Source organism: Papaver somniferum, chromosome 9 (genome assembly GCF_003573695.1).
Source record: "Papaver somniferum cultivar HN1 chromosome 9, ASM357369v1, whole genome shotgun sequence".
Lineage (NCBI taxonomy): Eukaryota > Viridiplantae > Streptophyta > Magnoliopsida > Ranunculales > Papaveraceae > Papaver > Papaver somniferum.
The window spans coordinates 191,035,790-191,054,824 of record NC_039366.1 but is presented as its reverse complement, the minus strand read 5'-3'; the positions used below and the strand labels follow the sequence as shown (position 1 = coordinate 191,054,824).

The 19,035-nt window shown below is 36.6% G+C and overlaps 1 protein-coding gene, 1 long non-coding RNA gene and 1 other non-coding gene across 3 annotated transcripts; all 3 read left to right on the top strand.

Annotated features, from left to right (window-relative positions):
* The first annotated feature begins 2,208 nt into the window (after positions 1-2,208).
* LOC113313434 lies at positions 2,209-3,314 on the top strand. Its single transcript, XR_003341837.1, has 3 exons — positions 2,209-2,259; positions 2,656-2,753; positions 2,865-3,314. It is a non-coding gene; the product is annotated as an uncharacterized LOC113313434 (long non-coding RNA).
* A 694-nt stretch (positions 3,315-4,008) lies between these two features.
* Positions 4,009-4,092, top strand: LOC113314636. The gene has a single exon (XR_003342517.1). It is a non-coding gene; the product is annotated as a small nucleolar RNA R11/Z151 (small nucleolar RNA).
* A 4,004-nt stretch (positions 4,093-8,096) lies between these two features.
* Positions 8,097-8,858, top strand: LOC113313018. The gene has a single exon (XM_026561744.1). The coding sequence runs from the start codon at positions 8,097-8,099 to the stop codon at positions 8,856-8,858; it is 762 nt and encodes a 253-aa protein (XP_026417529.1).
* The last annotated feature ends 10,177 nt before the right edge of the window (positions 8,859-19,035 follow it).

Sequence of the window (19,035 nt, the reverse complement as noted above, 5' to 3'; positions counted from 1 at the left end):
AAGAAGAGGAAAGGGGATCTGTGAGATTTTAAAATCAAAGCAGATGAGAAGAAATTGCTGATTTTGAATTGCGAAAATGGGTTGTAGTTTGTGTGTTGATTGGAAAGGAAGAGGAATTCGAAGATGGGTCTGTGATGTTGAGAAGATTTAAGAACTTTGGTTTGTCTTTGATTCCAAGATGGCAGCAGATGGTCTCGAAATTGTGATGTGAGTTCAACACAGGAAGATGCAAAAAATGGTTGGTTGATTCAGAAGTTTGACAGTGGTTCCGTCATCGTATGTGAAGGTATCAATAGAAGGTTTAAGAGATGGAAGTTTTGGCCGATGGAGATAAAGAAGAAAACGAGTTGCTGCCATCGATTTGGGTGAGTAATGGAGGAGGTTAAGACAAGGAATGTGAAGCGGAGAAGAAAATGAAGATGTGTTTTTATCGAATTTGGCTTCACAACAAGGATTGATAGTGAACAGTTTCAGAAGTTAGATCAGCCAGGGAAGGGAGGCAAGTTGTTGTTGTTGTTAACTTCAGTGAATAAAGTGCATTTTGATGAATGTCTGAGGTTTATGTGAATGTTTAGGACAGTGGGTTTGTCTCTAATCCACATTTTCTGGTAAGAAATTGATTCTGGTAGTTTCCAAGATGCATCCATTACACAATCCGTCACCAACTCAAAACTGCACACAAGGTGCTTGGCTAAATGCCTGAATGACCGGCCAGTTCTTGTTGCCACCTTTTAACTATAGAGTGGTGAGTCTTTGCACAGGTTTAGGAGAGGATTTAAAGTGGTGTCTGAGTCCGTTTAGAAGATTACCATTTGAGCTGGATTCAAGAACAAGTTGCTTATGAATACATGAGTATTTGGCTCTGGTATTTGACGAGAAAACAGGGAAGAAAGGTGGGTCAGTTTGCCATATTTTCTTGACCCTGTAACAAAGGTTTGCTGCCGGTTTCAATGGGTTCATTGGTTGTTTTTCAAGGGGCAGTGGAAAATAGTTGTTGTGGATGGTGTTCAATGGAAATGATTGAATGTGCTGAGTAGATATATGTGTAGAATGGAACGGATGATTGAATTGTGCAGGCAGGGAGGATAATAATTTATCCTTATTCGTTGTATGCCGTCTTCAAACAACTCTTCCATGACGTTTGTCTTCAATTGCAGAGCCTTCTCCATAGACTTCATTTATTTAGCTTGTATTTGAGAGAGTGAGTTGCACTACCTAAAACCATCAAGGTGGTTGAATAATCTTTTATGTAGCTATGAAAATGGATGCATAACCTGTTTTGCATTTAGAAGAGTTGTTGCATAACTTGTTATGCAGTCCATAAAACGGCTGCATAACACGTTATGCAACAATTGTTTTTGTTATTATTGAAACCAACAAAAACAAAGACTGCATAACTTGTTATGCATTCTCGAAATTGGTTGCATAACACGTTCTGCAGTTTTTTTGTTTTGCATAACTTGTTATGCAGTTCAGAAAATGATTGTATAACACGTTATGCAGCTACTTTTTCTTAGTATTGAAAACAACAAAACAATGGCTACATAACTTGTTATAAATGGATAACTTGTTATGCAGTCGAAAAAATGTTTGCATAATTTGTTATGCGTCTGCATAATGTGTTATGCATCTTTTTTGGAGGCTGCATAATGAATATGTAGTCAGTTTTCGAAAATTTTCCCTAAAACGATGATCACCTCCGATTTTATCGTGAAAAACAAAAATTTGATATTCTTGCTTGTACTCTTTACGTAGCTCTCTTAAATAGATTTCCAACGATATAAAATTTGTAAAATTCCAAGGCGCCGATTTTTAGATATGTTATGTCCAAGTTGTGTTGCCAATTACACCCCTGAAAAATTAAGGTGCATAACGAGTTATCCCTGAAAAAATAGTATGCATAACCCGTCATGCAGATGCATAATCCGTCATGCAGACATATTTAATAATTTCATATAATTATGGGTGTCACAAAAATAATTTTGGGTGTCACGGTACCCAAACAATGAGAATGTTATTTTTTTTTGGGTCTCCCCCTAATTTCACCTTCTCATTACACGGTTTACACCTAATTTTGATCATCTTTGCCCAGGCCCAAACTCTCGTCTGGTGGAGAAAAGCGGGTGCCGTTAGTAATTGAGTTATTATTAAGGTTGTCAGCCGAGTTGAATCGGATATGGGCAGTTCCTCTCTATATATATATATATAATTAAAACCAACTAGGAGAATTTCCCCCGTGTTTGTATTGCCGCTTGCTTGGTAAGTCTCTTTTCTTTCTCTCTCCCTTTTTCTAGATATATCCCTTCTCCAGCAGTTTTTCATTCTTAAATTTACGTAGTTAGGGTTTTTATGTTAAGATTTGTTTGACATGAATTGATTCTGTCTTGTTTAACGATCATGTTATTATAATCTTCCTTTATTATTTAGATCTATCCCTTCTCCATCAGTTTTTAATTTTTAGTTTTGGGTGTTTAACAATTAGCTTATTGTAATCTTCCTTTATATATTTTATAAATCTAGCTCTTCTCCATCAATTTTTTCTTTTTTATTTATATAGTTAGGGTTTTTATGTTAAGATTTGTTCGATATGAATTGATTTGGCCTTCTGGGTGTTTAGCAATCATCTAATCATAGTCCTCCGTTATATATTTTCAGAATACGAAGATAATCTCTCTTTCTCTCTCTGTACGAAGATAATCTCTCTTTCTCTCTCTCTGTTACTTGTTAATCACAACAATGTCAGCTCCGTTGAGGTAATCTCTCTCTCTCTCTCTCTCTTATAAGATCTTATAAGTAGAATTTGTTCTTGTATTTGTGTTTCTCTCTTGATCTGTTGGATTAATTAGGGTTTTTTACCCCTTCAGAACAATGGTTCCCCAAATTAGGCGTTTAGGTTCGAAGTTCATTTCAGCAAGGAATTTCTCCTCCGAGGCTGGAGGAGAACACCAGAAGGTTTCTGAAAACCTTTATAAGAAGGCAGGTGTAAAAATTGCGGAATTTGCAGCTGGTGGATTTGTGGGAGTGACTTTAAATACTTGGGCGCAGTACATAGCCACTGGCAGAGCAACAACCAGCGTCTTGGGATTTACGATTGGCAAATAAGCCTGAGGGATGGTGATCTTAGGTTTTTATTGATGCTCTATGTATCTCTTAAGTAAGATTCCTTTAAAAATTGCCCTATGTTTTCTCTTTCTGTCAAGAAGAAACCTAACTTTTGTGTTGTTTGAATGAATCTATCATCTATCTGTGTAATTAACATCTGATTCTGGCTCTTTGAATGAATCTGTTGCCTACTTATGAGATCTTATTAGTCTCTATTAGTCTCTCTCTGTACGTATATGCATGCTTATGGTCTCGATTAACATATCTGGCTGCCAATAATTGTTCCAGGAACTTGACCTGTGTGAACTGGTTTTTCAGCAGAGTAGAAATTGAAGTGTCCATTAGGATAAAATAGAAAACTCATCCAGCTGATTCAGAGAACATGCTGCTAGGACATGCCAGAGTTGATTTTTTTTTTCTTCCTTCTCTTTAAGGAAATATGGTTATGTGCACTAGGTCTTTAGTTCAATTCCTTAAAGCCTCTACGGGTCTTCACTTTGCTACAACTTTGAAATATGATTTGTCATCTGTTGTTTCCATCTTGGTTTTTTCTTCATAGTTTTGTAGAAGACATTGGGAGAACATTAGACTTCCATAGTTTTTCCCTTATTTTGTTGGATTAGTTGTTTGTAGGATTAACAAGGTTATTTTTATCCAGACTCCCTCTAAAGAGAGTATAGATAAATTAGAATTAGAGATGAGTTTCCTCTTGAAGCAATCTTGTGACGAACTGCTGATGGGGATTCAAGAAAACGAATTGCTGATGGGAATTCAAGAAATTTTCTTGATGAAGTCATCCCTGAAACAATTTTTAAGCAGGAACAGATCTCGATTATGGAGAAACACTTTATTTCATGTGTCTATAAGCTGCCTTGCTAAAAGATTATGTCAATAAATCAAGATAAATGGCTAATGATGATAAACTTTTTTATCTTAGCGGATTTCAGTGAGATTTATCAATGATCTGAATGTTACACACACTGAAAGCCTAAATCTATTCTTATTGACTACTTCTTTAACTTTAAAGAATATATAGGTATTGGTTTGTGCTTTGTTGTTTTTTAATTTTTAGAGAGTTCTGATTCTCCAACCACTATCCAATTAGAACACTAGTATCTCAACGATATATACACGTCTACTCAATATTGAACCTATCTCGTCATAAAACTCCCAAGAATGAAGTGGCAATCACATAGCCGAAGCTAAAAAACTCAATTACAACAATGAATTGGCAATCACATAGCCGAAGCTAAAGAACTCAATTATGAATTTGAATCCAAAATACTCAATTAAACTAATCATAACTCATGATTAGTCGGAAATGCTCAACATAGGTGAGCTTATAGAGACTCAAAAATACACAATTGGATTAATCACAAGATAATCCATAATTAATCTAATCAAAATACACAACCAAATTAACCACAAAACGTAATCAATTCAATTGGTCATGTTCGACATAAAAAAACTTACGGAGCAACAACTAAATAGCCAAACGAGAATGATTAATTTAGTTGATCATGCTCGACATGAAGTACCTCACTGAGCAACAACTAAGTTAAGAATAACTCTGTCGATTGTGTTCAACATAAGACACCTTATGGATCAACACAATATATACACAAAAATTGTGGATCGGAGGTCGACCTAATAACGAGGAATAAGTAAGGATTCATTCTATTTTCCAACACCATTTGCACAACGATATACAATAGATATAATCCTTGTAAACATAAGATTTTAACCTATCTTCCATCAATAATTGACATAATAGGCTTAACTTTTGTATTTGTCAAAAGTTCATTCCTTCTTTTATCAACACATGCACATCGACATATAAAGGACTTAACTTTCGACAAGGTTTGGGACAATCACAGTTCTCGGAAGCAAACGACTGGAAGACTGTCTTATTAAAATGACAACCCTCAAATCTAGCAGTAAGAGATCTCCTGCCAAATGTTTTAAATGCGGATAACTCTTGGGAACTCATTTCCAACACAACTACTTAACAGTTTTGAATACCCATGATAATACGATGTGGAATCGTAATGGCACATATATAGTGCAACAAAAAATGCGTAAGACCACGAATGTCAGGCTTAAATCCGGTTACCAACTGGTACGCATAAAAGGTTGACTAATATTGGGTTCTAAAACAAATTAAGTAAAGATGCGTCAATATTGCATATTCCCCAAGCAGTTAAAGGTAGGTTTGTACGTATAACCATGCCTTAGGCACCATCTGTAACCTTTGATGATAGCTTTTGCGAGACCTTGGGGTATAGGATACTCTGCATTGATCCTATTAAACATGCAACAACCATCAAGTCCTTTTGATGTACATTCACTAACATTTAAAAAGGGTGGTGAGCCCTTACATGTACACTCATTGTGAGGTTCCACATGATATCCATTTGCATGCGTTACTTTGGAATTTAATAAGGTGTGATTATCTCTCGGTACATATAGAGATTTTGTGATGTCTTTGTTCTATCATGAAAACAAATTTTGAGCAGTGTTTGATGATCCAATCTTCGTAGTCACATTATAAGGAAATATTTCAACAACTAGTTTAATTCCTTAAGCCGGTGGGAGGGAAACCACTATTTGTTCGACATTGAGTCTTGAAATATTAAATCAGTGGTGTGGACTTATTAGTAACAAAAGTGAGATTCAACTCAAGTACTTTAGAGTGAATATATGTTAAGTTTCAGGGGGGATGATATATTTTTCATAAGGATACATCTCAAGTGGTTTAGAGAATTTATGTCTCGTGGGAATAATGTACTTTTCATTCCATAAGCACATACATTGTATCTAGTTCAAATAAACATTCAATTGGCTAGACAAAATTCTTCTTGTCATTAAAATTTATGTCTAAAGTATGACATTTTCATAGAAATTGGTTGCTACTATGGTACCCGCATTGCATTGCTTGTACCAATACCAGTAAGAAGATTTATTCTCAACTCTTTGGTGAGAGCTAGAATTACATCTTAGCTTCATCCCATGTTTGTTTGATACTTGTACTTTGGTGTCATTATTACCGAGGAAAAAAAATACGTATTTGTCTAGTGATATATACGTCCCTTTTCACATGCTTCACTTTTTTTTTTTTAAAAACTAGGCATAGGCCCGTCCTGCGCCCTGGCAGCGTAGCCACTGGCTTACTCCCCACTGAGCAAACTCGGCATGAACCCCATAGTAAAGTTAGTATAATTACACGAGTACTCCAATGTTTGAGCGGAGACTCGAACTCCTGACCTCCTCCTTGAGAGTCAGGCTCCTAGCCAACTGGGCTAACCCCAGATGGTTTTTCACATGCTTCACTTGTTTCAGTACGTCTAGACCTCATTACGTCGGGGTTCTTTATATTTCCAATTTTTCTACAATCAACTTAATTTGAGAAATTTCTTCATCTCAACGGGTCAAGAGAATCTCATTTTGAATTTCAAACATTTACTTTAGGTTGAGCAGCTTACTAAAGATAGTGAATCTCTTGTTGATACTTTAACATATATTGGTTCATTAGTTTATGGATGAAGTAGAAAAATGGTAGAGGAAAAAAATAAATCTGACTCATATCAGTTTTTGTGAGTTCTTCCACAAAAATTAGGATGCATGTGTGTAGAAGCACAAGGGCATATGTAGCTCTACCTTTTAGACAATGCGTTGTCATTGGCATAAAGTTGTATGAAGGAATAAATTCCTTTTCCTTTTTCAAAAAAATGATTTCCACCTCGTATGCACAATAATGATGCTCAAATAATTCTGAGTCCAAACTGTCATTTTTGAGTCGAGTTGGGTCTAACTGGAAATAACCTTATTAAAAGAAAATCATAACCCAGTTAATGGCCAAATTACGATGATCCAGTTAGTGATGTTAAATCGTTAAGGTCATAACGTGTTCAAGGCCCATGGAAGTTACATGCCCATTTAAAAAGGTAATAGTGCAATTTAATGTTTTGGTTTCACAGGAATTAAAACAAATAATTAATTGACATCATTTTTAAATAAGTGTGACATTTATACGAAATAATTATAATTATTATTCTAATCCTATATGTGAATGAATGTACTTGTGGAAACTAAATAGTTATATCTATATTGACTTTTCATGGATGCACGAATATATTTTGATTATTATTATTTTAATTGTATTTGTATGTGCATGTGCATGAATTTATTTGTGGAAATTAAATTGATTTGCATGAATGCATGAATACATTTTAGTTAAGATTATTTTAATTGTATTTGCATGTGCATGAATATATTTGTGGAAACTAAATTGATTTGCATGAATACACGTTTTAATTAATCTTATTTATGAATGGAAGATAATTATGGATATCATATATTAATTAATTAATTAGTTCAAATTGTATATTGATTAATATTAAGGCCAAAAAATTTAATGAACGAGATCAACCGTCATAATTTAGATTGAACGTTTATATGATATGGACTTATCTTAGGGAAAAAAAAAGCATAACTAGGCATGTTCTATAAGAAAGATAAATAGGCCCAAACGGATAATCATACATATGTAGACTGTTACATACCTCACATTTTGCTCCCACCGTATATACACAGAACCGGAGTGGGATAGGATAACATCTGGAATGAGATAGGATAACAGGACCAAACTGAACCGAACCAGATTTGACTAAACCGAACCGGATTTGACTGAACCGAATCAGACACTTTTCTCTCTCCACAGACAGAAACCTTTTGTCTCCTTTTGGTTTACAGACGCGAAGATATATTCCATGTCTAGTCTGGAAAAGGTTGTGGAAGATGAATGTATCCCATAAGGTCAAGTTATTTATCTGCAAAATGTATTAAAGACATTGTGCCTACAAAAGAAAAGTTACATATGATCAAACAAGAAGTTAACTCAATATGTTCTAGATGTCTACAACATGAGGAAACACTAAAACATCTTCTAATAGACTGTGACCACTCAAGATCAATTTGGTTGATGATGAATGTTAATGTGTTCTTCTCTGCAAATACAAGACACACATATTAAAACTTGGCTTCTATCTTGGTTCTCTGATAGAGATGATTACTCTGAGAAATTAGTTTCTGCTCTTATGATTACTGCATGGTTCATCTGGAAAAACCAATGTCTGAAAGAGTTTAATAATAAACATCAGAACATTCCCTCAACAGTTTTTTCTATCAAGCACATGCTTAATCAGTGTTCCAGTTCCAAGCAACATAGTACGGAGTCACAAATTACTTACTGGTCTCCACCACAAAGAGACATGCTTAAAATTAATATGGATGCTTCTTTTGATAGTAATCACTTATATGCAGGAATTAGTTTAATCATTCGTGATTCTGCAGGAAATTGTCAAGGCATCAGAGGGAGGTTCATTCATGGTGGAGTAGATCTTGAGAATCCTGAATGCCTAGCCTTAAAAGAATCTATCATTTGGGCTAGGGAGAAAAACCTAACTAAAGTAATGTTTGAAGGTGATTGTGTAAATATGGTAAACTGTGTCACGCAAGCTAAATCTTCAGTTCGATGGGGGAATGAAGCCATTGTAAATGAAATAAGACAACTATTTTCTTGGTTTTCTTGGTTTAATGTAAGCTATGTTAAAAGACAAGCAAACAAGGTGGCACATGTAATAGCAAACAAGGCTAGAACTGATATAACATCTTTTGATTATCACTATAGTATTCCTGAAAATTTCATGGTTGAAATCAGGAATGACCAAAGTCATATCAGTCAATGTAACATGTAATTTCTTCTTCTTGTTAATATAAGTTATTGTTTGCATCAAATTTTTTTTATCGATGACGGGCACATTATTTATCTTATTTCACAATAAAATAAATACAAATCTATTGTAAAATGTAATGATTATGGGAGATTTATCTGCAAATAACATCTTATATAAGACAAATGCCTATGGGATTTGTATAACACAAATCAAAATCAGTATATACATAATGGGATTTGTACAACACAGATCGAATCAGTATATGCATAATGGGATCAAATTAATTTTCACCGCATATTTAATAGGTAGTATGTATATATAGAGTCACAATTATATTGATATATGTCGAAGTCAAAAACAAGGAAAGAAAACTTAGATCCAGCTTATCTGATTTGATTCCATCGATTACCACATTAGCTTGACGTTAATCCGTGTAGAAAAAATAAAATTAAAAATTAATCAATCCAATATAGCTCCGGGATATAGCATCGTGCATGATAACATTTTGCAGTAGATAATAGGGAAAAATAAAGAGGCACATTGAGAGATATTTTATTCATTAGCCTTTGTGTGTTACATAGGTAGTCCTTTAACAAGGGCAAAGTTAAGTTTCTATGTCCATGTGTGAAATGTCTCAACGTCTACGTGCACAAGGCAAGTAAAGTTAAGTTTCACTTATATACTTTTGGATTCATTCAAAATTATGTCGTATGGACTAAGCACGGAGAAGGAGATGAGTCATCATGGTGGACACTTCTGGATGGTAATGGCAGCGATGGCCCGCACTCTGATGAACCAACACATGCTGCAGAGACTATAGAAATGGTTAGTGCTTTATTAGGAGAAAAAATTTCAAAGGAATCTGAGAAGATACAACAGATACTCAATGATGTTGGGAAACCCCTATACGAAGGGTGTAAGGATTTTACAAAGATATCTGCAATGTGTGAACCGTTTAACTTGAAGAGCAAGCACGGAGCTTCCGACAAGTTCTTTAATGAACTCCTACCACTGTTACAATCCATGCTCCCTCCAGGAAATGAGATGATGAAAAGTATATATGAAGCTAAGAAGGTGATGAGAGATTTGGGTTCAAGTTACGTAGAGATACATTTATGCATCAATGACTGCATTCTCTATAGGAAGAATTACAAGGATCACGTCAAGTGTCCAACCTGTGGGGAATCAAGATGGAAAGTTGACGACACCACCAAAGAGGTGCATGAAAAAAATTCGGCAAAAGTCTTGTGGTATTTCCCAGTTATCCCAAGACTGAAACGGCTGTTTCAATCAAAGAGAATTGTCGAATATTTATTGTGGCACGAATTCAGAAACAACAAAGAAGAGGGTGTTTTAAAGCATACGATGGACTCACCAGCATGGAAAAATATAGACGAAAGATATCCCGTAATTCGTGATGATCCTCAAAATATGCGACTAGGCATTTCGGCTGACGGGGTTGACGTAAACAAAGGCATGCAAAAACAGCACAGTGAGTGGCCAATTCTGACAGTGATTTACAACCTTCCTCCAGAGTTGTGTATGAAGAGAAAGTTCACCATGCTGTCATTAATTATCGATGGGGGGCCTTGTAAGGACATTGATGTTATGTTAGAACCGTTTGTCGAGGATCTCAAGTAATTGTTTGAGGGGTCGAATGTTTTGATGCGCTGAAATAGGAGATGTTTACTCTACGTGCGGTTGTTTTATGGACAATAAATGATTACCCGGCTCTTGGTACACTTTGTGGTTTCCCCTACCAGGAACGAGATGCCTGTAAGGTGTGTGGGAGAAATACTTACTATGTCAGGCTAAAAAATTGTAAAAATGAGGTTTATACCGGGCATAGAAGATACCTACCATACGGTCATCCATTCAGAAGTCAGATGGGGTTCAGCGGAAAAGAAGAACATGAAAAGGCTACGGAACTTATGACCCCGTCAGAAATATACAATGAGGTGAAGTTTATAAAGAATAAATGGGGAAAGGGACGGAAGAACATAGTGGTGGAATTCGTGCAGGATAACCCTGGAAGCGGTGGAAAGATGAAGAGAATCGAAAAGACCATCGACCCAAAAAAGGGGGAAGGGGAAGGAGAAGGGGAAGGACAAGGAGACCGACAGGCCCTACTGGAAAAAGTTCAATATATGGTTCCGGCTCCTCCCCTACTGGCGGTATCATGTTGTCCACCATTGCATAGATTTCATGCACGTCAAAAAGAATGTATGCGAGAGTATCGTTGGAACATTGTTGAACAATGAACTTAAGTCGAAAGACCACCTTGCCGCTCGAATGGACCTGAAGGAGATGGGTTTTAGAGACGAGTTGCAACCTCGGGAAAATGGCAAGGGGGATATACACTAAAGGCAGCATGTCACTCATTTAGCCCTGAGGAAAAGGACAAGTTCTGTGCAACATTATCCTAGATAAAGGTTCCACAAGGATATTGTTCAAACTTTTCAACCCTGGTGAATCGAAAAGATCAAAATCTTATCTGACTGAAATCTCATGATTATCACATGCTAATGCAGCATTTTTTGCCCATTACGATTAAATCAATTATGCTGCAGCCAACAAGATATGCTATTATCAGGTTTTGTTTCTTTTTCAGGGCAATATCTAGCAAAGAAATCAAGGTGGCAGAGTTAGAAAAATTGCAGTCGGAACTCTTTGTGACGTTGTGCTTGCTCGAGAAATACTTTCCTCCATCCTTTTTCGACATCATGGTTCATTTAACTGTGCATCTTACCAGGGAAGTGCAAATGTGTGGTCCTGTATTCTTTCGATGAATGTATCCGTTTGAAAGGTGCATGAAGGTCATTAAAGGGCATGTGCGAAACAGAAACAAACCTGGAGGAAGCATTGTTGAAGGGAACCTTGCGGAAGAGACAATTGAGGTTATCCATGAGCACCAACAAAGCATGAATGATACAGTCGAAATTCCACCAGACAAACTCAACACATCTGACACTGGAGAAGATTCTTATTCTTTTAGGGGAAAACCAATCTCAAAACCTAAGTTTCCTCGTGTTGATAAAGAGCTGTTTGATAAAGCGCATTTCTATGTGTTGCGGAATTCGCCTGAAGTTGAACCTTACCTTGCGTAAGTATAACTAGATCTAACCAAATAACCTCATTTTTTTATTTAGTTTTTGATTATGTGTCCGTATTTCTGTAAAGATAATAACATTAATCATTGCACTGTCCAGTCGACACCAGAATTTTTTGAAGGAGAAATATCTTGGTATGAATGATAGACAACTAGATCAAAAACATCGTGAAGAGTTCGCCAAATGGTTACAAAAAGTGGTAAGAGTTTGCAGAAAATGTCAATCTTGCTATGTAACATTTGCGTTAAGATGGAGGCTAATCCTTATTATGTATTTCAGGTTGATAGAGAGTGGGAAGACTCTATGGAAGACTTCAATCATGACTTAAGGTGGCTATCAAACCCACCGAATCCACAAGTAGAGACATACGAATCATATCACATCAATGGATACCTGTTTCGCACAAAATCTCATGATGGTTCTGTTAACCAGAATAACGGGGTTTACGTACAGGCAACTGACACGCACATTAGAAAAGCGGGGATTACCATTAATGTGGCGGGTTATTATGGTGTTTTACAAGAGATATGGGTGCTGACATATCATACGCTGAAAATGTCACTTTTCAGGTGTAAATGGGTTACCAAAGCAGGGGTCTCAAAATACAAACTTGGCTACACTTTGGTTGAGCTTGATAAGTTGGGACTCCAGGATGATCCTTTCATTGTAGCCTCCCAAACTAAGCAGGTATTTTATGTGCCAGACCAGGAAAACAAAAAAAAAGTCTATTGTGTTAGGTGCACCTACCCAAAGCTGGAAATATGTTGTTGGTGATGAAGTCGACGAGGAATTCAGTACGGCAGTTATTTGTCGGAATGAGTATAAATTGCCAAAGGTAGATAAACTTGACCTGCAAAATATATCCAAGGATGATTATTATCGGGACGACATTAAGGGTAGACTGCAAGGAAAGCACCAGAACCAACAACAGTCCCTGCTTCTCAAACGACTGCATCTGAGCAACCATTTCCAAGGACTAAGCGAGCCAGGTGGTAGAATGTAGTTGTTTGTGTTTGCTAATAGATGAATGATTAGTTTGTGACATTTTTTGGTTTTTGTTCAAGGAACTGGTTAGTGTAAATTATATACTCTTAGCCTTTGTTTTTTGTTTTGGGTTATACTATTTTGGTAATGATGATCACCATGAGCCAATGAGATGAAGTTGATTTTGCTAGGCCCCTTCGAGTGTGACACAACTTACATCTGATTGGAAGGGTGCTTCTGAGTCAGATTGTCTAATTGGTCCAAACCAATCTGAAAGTGATCTTTAATCGGGTCAGACTTCATGGGTATGCTCCATGGACTTTCACTCATGGTCTGACCCGCTGGTGTATTCAAAATTTTCTTGCCAAGTGTTTGTTGCCGCTTCGCATGGACCAATGGTAGATCTTTGCTTGTACTAGGCCAAAGTATGAGGCTTATAGGCTTAATTATGCGCATAAAGTTGCAAGACCTATCTTTACACCTGGGAATCTGGGTGCCACCTTGGAAATTTGACGGTTGAGATTAAATAATTGTTGCTCTTCCCAGCCCAAATTAAACCGTAGAGAGGGTAGTTCCTTTCAGTTTCTCATTCAGTTTTCCTTGAAAAAAAACAGTTAACACTGCAATTTCTTCCTGTCTAAGAGATATCCCAGAAAAATACTCTCTTTGAATCTCCAAGCTATGAAAGGTGATCAGATACCACAAGATGCTAATCAGGGAGATCCAAAAAGAGCCCGAGTCAGTCAGCCTTCGTATCAGGTTTGTTTTTCTGAGATTCAATCTAGTTTTGAGTATGATTTGTGTTCTAAGGCTTATGAGGCTAGAATGGGTGATCAATTTGAGAACAATTTGAAATTTGGTATGAAATTTTTGTAGGGTGGTACTGCAAGGGTGTGTGAAGGTTTTACTGGCATAAATGAGAATCAATTGCACTACAATTCTGTTGCGAATCTTGGCAGCGCAGGAACTGGAGACGAGGGAATTGTGCATGCAGTTGCCGATGGTGGTATTCAACAATAGAGTATCGAGCGAGGGCGTATCGAGAATGGGAAGCTTGTAGGCGTTAAGGATGGATGGGTTATGTTTGCTCTTCATCCCACTCAAGGACGACGAGTGGTGAAAGAAAGGATTGTGCTGGTGGGTGATGAGAGAATTGTATGTGGGGGTTCTCGACAGGGGTTCTTTGCAGCCCCAATACCTGACGACGTCAAAGATCAGATTCGCATTAATGATACTCGTCCTCCTACTCCTGACAAGGTACTCTTCCCTAATATGTTCGTGCTTGCTCCGGCACTTAGGCAGATGTCTAAAGATGTGGCAGAAGTATCCCAAGAAGGAAATGGTGAAGTAACTCATCTGCACGAAGTACCAGAAGACGAACTTGTGACACCAGGGGTTGATGCAAAGATTGTGGGACAGATATATAGAGCTGTTAAAGCCAGTGCAATGCGTGGAGAGATACCTCAACCTCCTGAAATGCCAGCTGATGGAACTTTACCACCTGGAGATGATGCAAGGGTTGTAACGAAGGTGTATAAAACTGTAGTGGCTAGAGCTGTCAAGGATGTGGCCAGTGCATCTGGAGATGCAAAAAAAATTCTAGCCAGGTAGGCTTCAAAAAGCTGCTCAGAGTGATGTGAGTAATATACAAACAAACAGTTTTATTTTTTCGTTGGTACCATGCTACAGAAATGCAGAACAATGTGGTATTGGGTTTTAGATTTGGTTTTTTTTGTAGTTAATTCAATGTGCATGTTATAATTTTTAGTGCTTGAAACTAATATGCAATGCAGCTCAACCATAGCTAGATAGGTGTTATAGAAGAACTAGTAAGCATACAAGGGGAAGGTCAACTGAGTATTACACTGGTTCAATTTATAGAAAGGACTAGATATAGGTGCAGAACTAGCATGATTTGAGATGAATATGCTTATAAAAAGTTTTAGAAAGTATAGCACACTTAAAAGAGAAGAGTGAGTCAAAATCTTACCCCCAGGCAGTGGAGCCAATTTTGTAGACTGATACATACCAGGATAATGGTTTGCAGGAATCCAGTAGTTGACCCATGAATCATAGCAGCCTTGGTACCTCAGTGCTAGAGATTGAAATTATTGTAGAATATAACCAAGTGAATCCTTATAGTCCAATGTTGAAACTGTATCAATACCATAGCAGTACCAATTGTAGCAGCCACTATGGGGAATCTTCAGTAAGACAGCTCTGGTGTGAGGATTATTTAGTCTAAGATTTGTAGAGTAACTTCCAGTCTTAGCTAGATCAGAATGCCTTGCATAAGAGGAATTGGGACTGAATAGAGCTATAATTGATTTGAAGTTTATCTTCAAATTCTTGAATTTGAGAATAGTGAGTGTCATGAATACATTTGTGAGCTGAGTATTATTAAAATGTTGATTTTGGTTATTCTGGAGATTTTGGTGATTTTTGGTCACACTTCGAATTTGGCGTGTTTACTAAAATGTTGAGTAGTTAAACCAGTATAGTTTTTTCAAAACACTATCATAAACATCTAAAAATGGGGAGCTTGGTGGATTGATACGTTACCTAACTTCTTCGAGGTCATGCGTTTGAATATGGTCAAAATCTTTCTATTAATTTTTTCAAAACGAACTTTTTAGCCACGCTATAAAACCGGCGTGTTTATAGAATGCACACTATGGACACACATATATAAGCGTGTCCAAAAAAGGAACTTTTTGGCCACACTTGAATTTGGCGTGTCTATAAATCGTACACTATGGACACGCATATCCTGGCGTGTCTATAAATCGTACACTATGGACACACAAATCCTGGCGTGTCTATAAATCGTACACTATGGACACGCATATACTGGCGAGTCTAATGAACCAACTTTAAAACCACACCTTAAATGGCGTGACTAACCTTTTGGACACGCCACAACTGCCTAATGTGGTCATAGACTGGTCTATAAACACGCCCAATCAAAAGTTTGAAGTTAACGTGACTAAACGTTTGAAATTTTGACACGCTACTAGCCCTGACGTGGCTGAAAGCACTTATATGAACACGCCCATTAAACATGGCATGTCTATATGGTAGAAGTATCCTATAGACACGCAAAACCAAAAAGACGTGTAAACACTGAAGATGCTAAAATTATAGTTTGAGATCACTCATTATCCAACACCCATAAACCAAGTTGTTGTCGCACTCTAGTTCCCATTCAGGGATATTGCATACTAATCATTCATTGAGGAGGATTAATGAGAAATCTATAATGGGAGAATAAAGTTATGTGATAATAGTAGAGCTTAATTGTGCAGTATAGGTTGCGATTTTTGGTGACCATACATAGACAATTTTAAACCTTTATTACATTATTTATAAGTACTGTTTAAGGGGGAACTCAACACGAAAGTCTCACTGCTTATTTATGCACCAGACTACCATATATTGAGACGATAAAGACCATTACAAGATTCATGAGTTTATTATTACCTATAACAAGGTCCAATTGAAGACACATACTCAAACAAAGATGAGACTTTTATCCGTAGTCTAATTTTGTTTCTGAATCTCCAATCTCCATCCTGTCCATCAACCTCTCCTAGCATGAGAACATAACAGGTTCAGTAGAAGAAAAGACAACACACTGTACAACTACAAGCTTTTTTGTATTATATGCATACAAATTTCATGTTGCATGCTAATACCTCTACTCCTATAGTCCTATGAGGCTAGGGCCTACGACTGAAAACACGTAGATTATCACAAAGTTTTCCATCAAATTTCACTCAAATCACTTAAAAGTCAAAACGTTTTTGTCCTCAATCAACAGAAAATTAAATTAATGATAAAGATGGAACTTTTAGGCCACACTTTTTACTTATTTCTATTCTACAGGGGTTTATATTCCAGTTTTCCTCGTTTGTTTCTCTTTAGGTCATCTTTCTTTGAGTGTTGGGAATTCGAGGTTGAATTTCATTCATAAAATATCACAAATTTTTTATAAACATAAAAATCAAAGATTCCAATTTCTGAAATAAATAAAAATTCTACTCCCTCCGTTTCACAAAGATAGTCCGTTTTGACTTTCTCTAGATTTTAAGGAGACCATACTATTTTACTTGACTACCCTTAGAGCGTCCACAGTGGTACGATCAAAACCAAAGATCAAAGACCAAAACAAACGATCAAATTTGAGTTTAGTCTGTAGTGTCACGTTAAGGCAGTGGAGTATATTTAGTCGGGCGGATGTATAATCCACGCTTGCATGTGGAGCGTTGGTATAATCTTCGTTTGGGCCGGCCGGAGATATAGTTAACGCTGGTTGTGGGGCGTTGGTAAAGAATACGCTGGTTGTGGGGCGTACATATAGTTCACGCTCGGAGAAGGGACGAACGTATAATCAACGCCTGGTGTGGCGAACGTATAATCAACGCCTGAATGAAGCGTACGTATAATCAACGCCTGTTTTGAGGCGTACGTATAATCAACGCCTGTTTCAGGCGAACGTATATCAACGCCTGTTTTGAGGCGTACGTATAATCAACGCCTCATTCAGGCGTACGTATAATCAACGCCTCACTCAGGCGTACGTATAATCAACGCTTCTCTCAGGCGTACGTATAATCAACGCCTCACTCTTCTCTCAGGCGTACGTATAATCAACGCTTGGTTTCACTCAGGCGAATGAGGGAATCAACGCCTCATGGCAGGCGTACGTATAGTGTTGGACTTGTATTAACACACGTATCGAGCACGTGTGGCATTAAAGCCCAGACAATCTCTAACCACCACGTATAGCCCACGTGTTCACTTTCCCTTTACCCTAATCTTCTCCGTCTTCTTCTTTTCTTTTCTACCTCCTCTTTGTTTCTACCGCCCACAAACACAGCTTCTAAACCAACACATCACACAGTAACGAGCAGTAAAATAAAAGAAAAAAACGAGATACTTGATGAACCCGTGTTACAAAAGAGGTATGTTTTTCTTTTCTTAATCTCTTTTGTTTTATCCATATTGTTGTATAATTTATTTAGGGTTTTATTTGTTAAAATTAGTTTATATAAAATTGGGTTTTAAGGAACAAATATGAATATGAAATTGGTTAAATTTAATTGGGTATGTGTGTTTTATGTTTTTTTAGAGATTAATATGTATGTGAAAAAAACCATATTTGCTGCTTATGTAAATTTGGTTAAATTTTTTTTAAAAATAGTTATAGAAGATCTAATTTGTGGGTGGAATAGATTTATAATTTTTGGGTATTGTAAAAATCTGTGGTTATGTAGATTATGTGGGAAATAGTTCTCACCCTTCATCTATTTCAATCAACCTATTTCAATTGAGAGCTTCCTTTTATTGCTTTTTTGCATGTTGTCTGTTGGTAATTACTTTTAGTGAATATGGTTATCAATAATTGTAGTTATGTAAATTATTGGATTAATTTTAAAATTATTGGATTAATTTTAAATTATTGTAAATTATTGTAGTTATGTAAATTATTGGATTAATTATTGCTTTTCTGCATGTTGTATGTGAATATGGTTACCGATAATTGAATTTGTATTGTTTTTTATTGAATTTTGAGGTGATTAATTTTATTTATGTAAATTGTAGTTATGTAAATTTTGGGAGTTACATATGTAGAAGAGCTAATTGCGTGAGTATGGAATTGATTTTTTAGTGATTTTTATGGAATGTTGAAGTGATTAAATTGGGTTGTGGAATCTTGTAATGATTTTCGAAATGCATCGGTGAAGATTTAATTTGTGTTTCTGGAATTATAGAATTTGGAATTGATATGGTTTGTGTTAAGGATTTATAGTATTTGGAATATAAATGGTGATGGACTAATAAAAATATTCGTTAATGAGGGTTGGTCTTTTAATAATGTAACTGCATCTATATTGTGTGTGCACAGATGTTGAACAAATTCACAGCGCGTTTCAATGGTCGCATGAAGACGAACAAGAAACAAAAATCTGTAGCCGAAGAGGATTATAACTTAATCCATACTGGTACAATTAAGGAGGTTGATATTCCCCGGTTAGGGAGGTTTCCTATACTGCAAGATGATAAACCGCACGCTACTACGGACATCACATTTACAGGGGAGC

Excerpts from the sequence above, each read along its gene's own strand:
- LOC113313018 (XM_026561744.1), top strand. The coding sequence starts at position 8,097 with ATGTGTTCTTCTCTGCAAATACAAGACACACATATTAAAACTTGGCTT.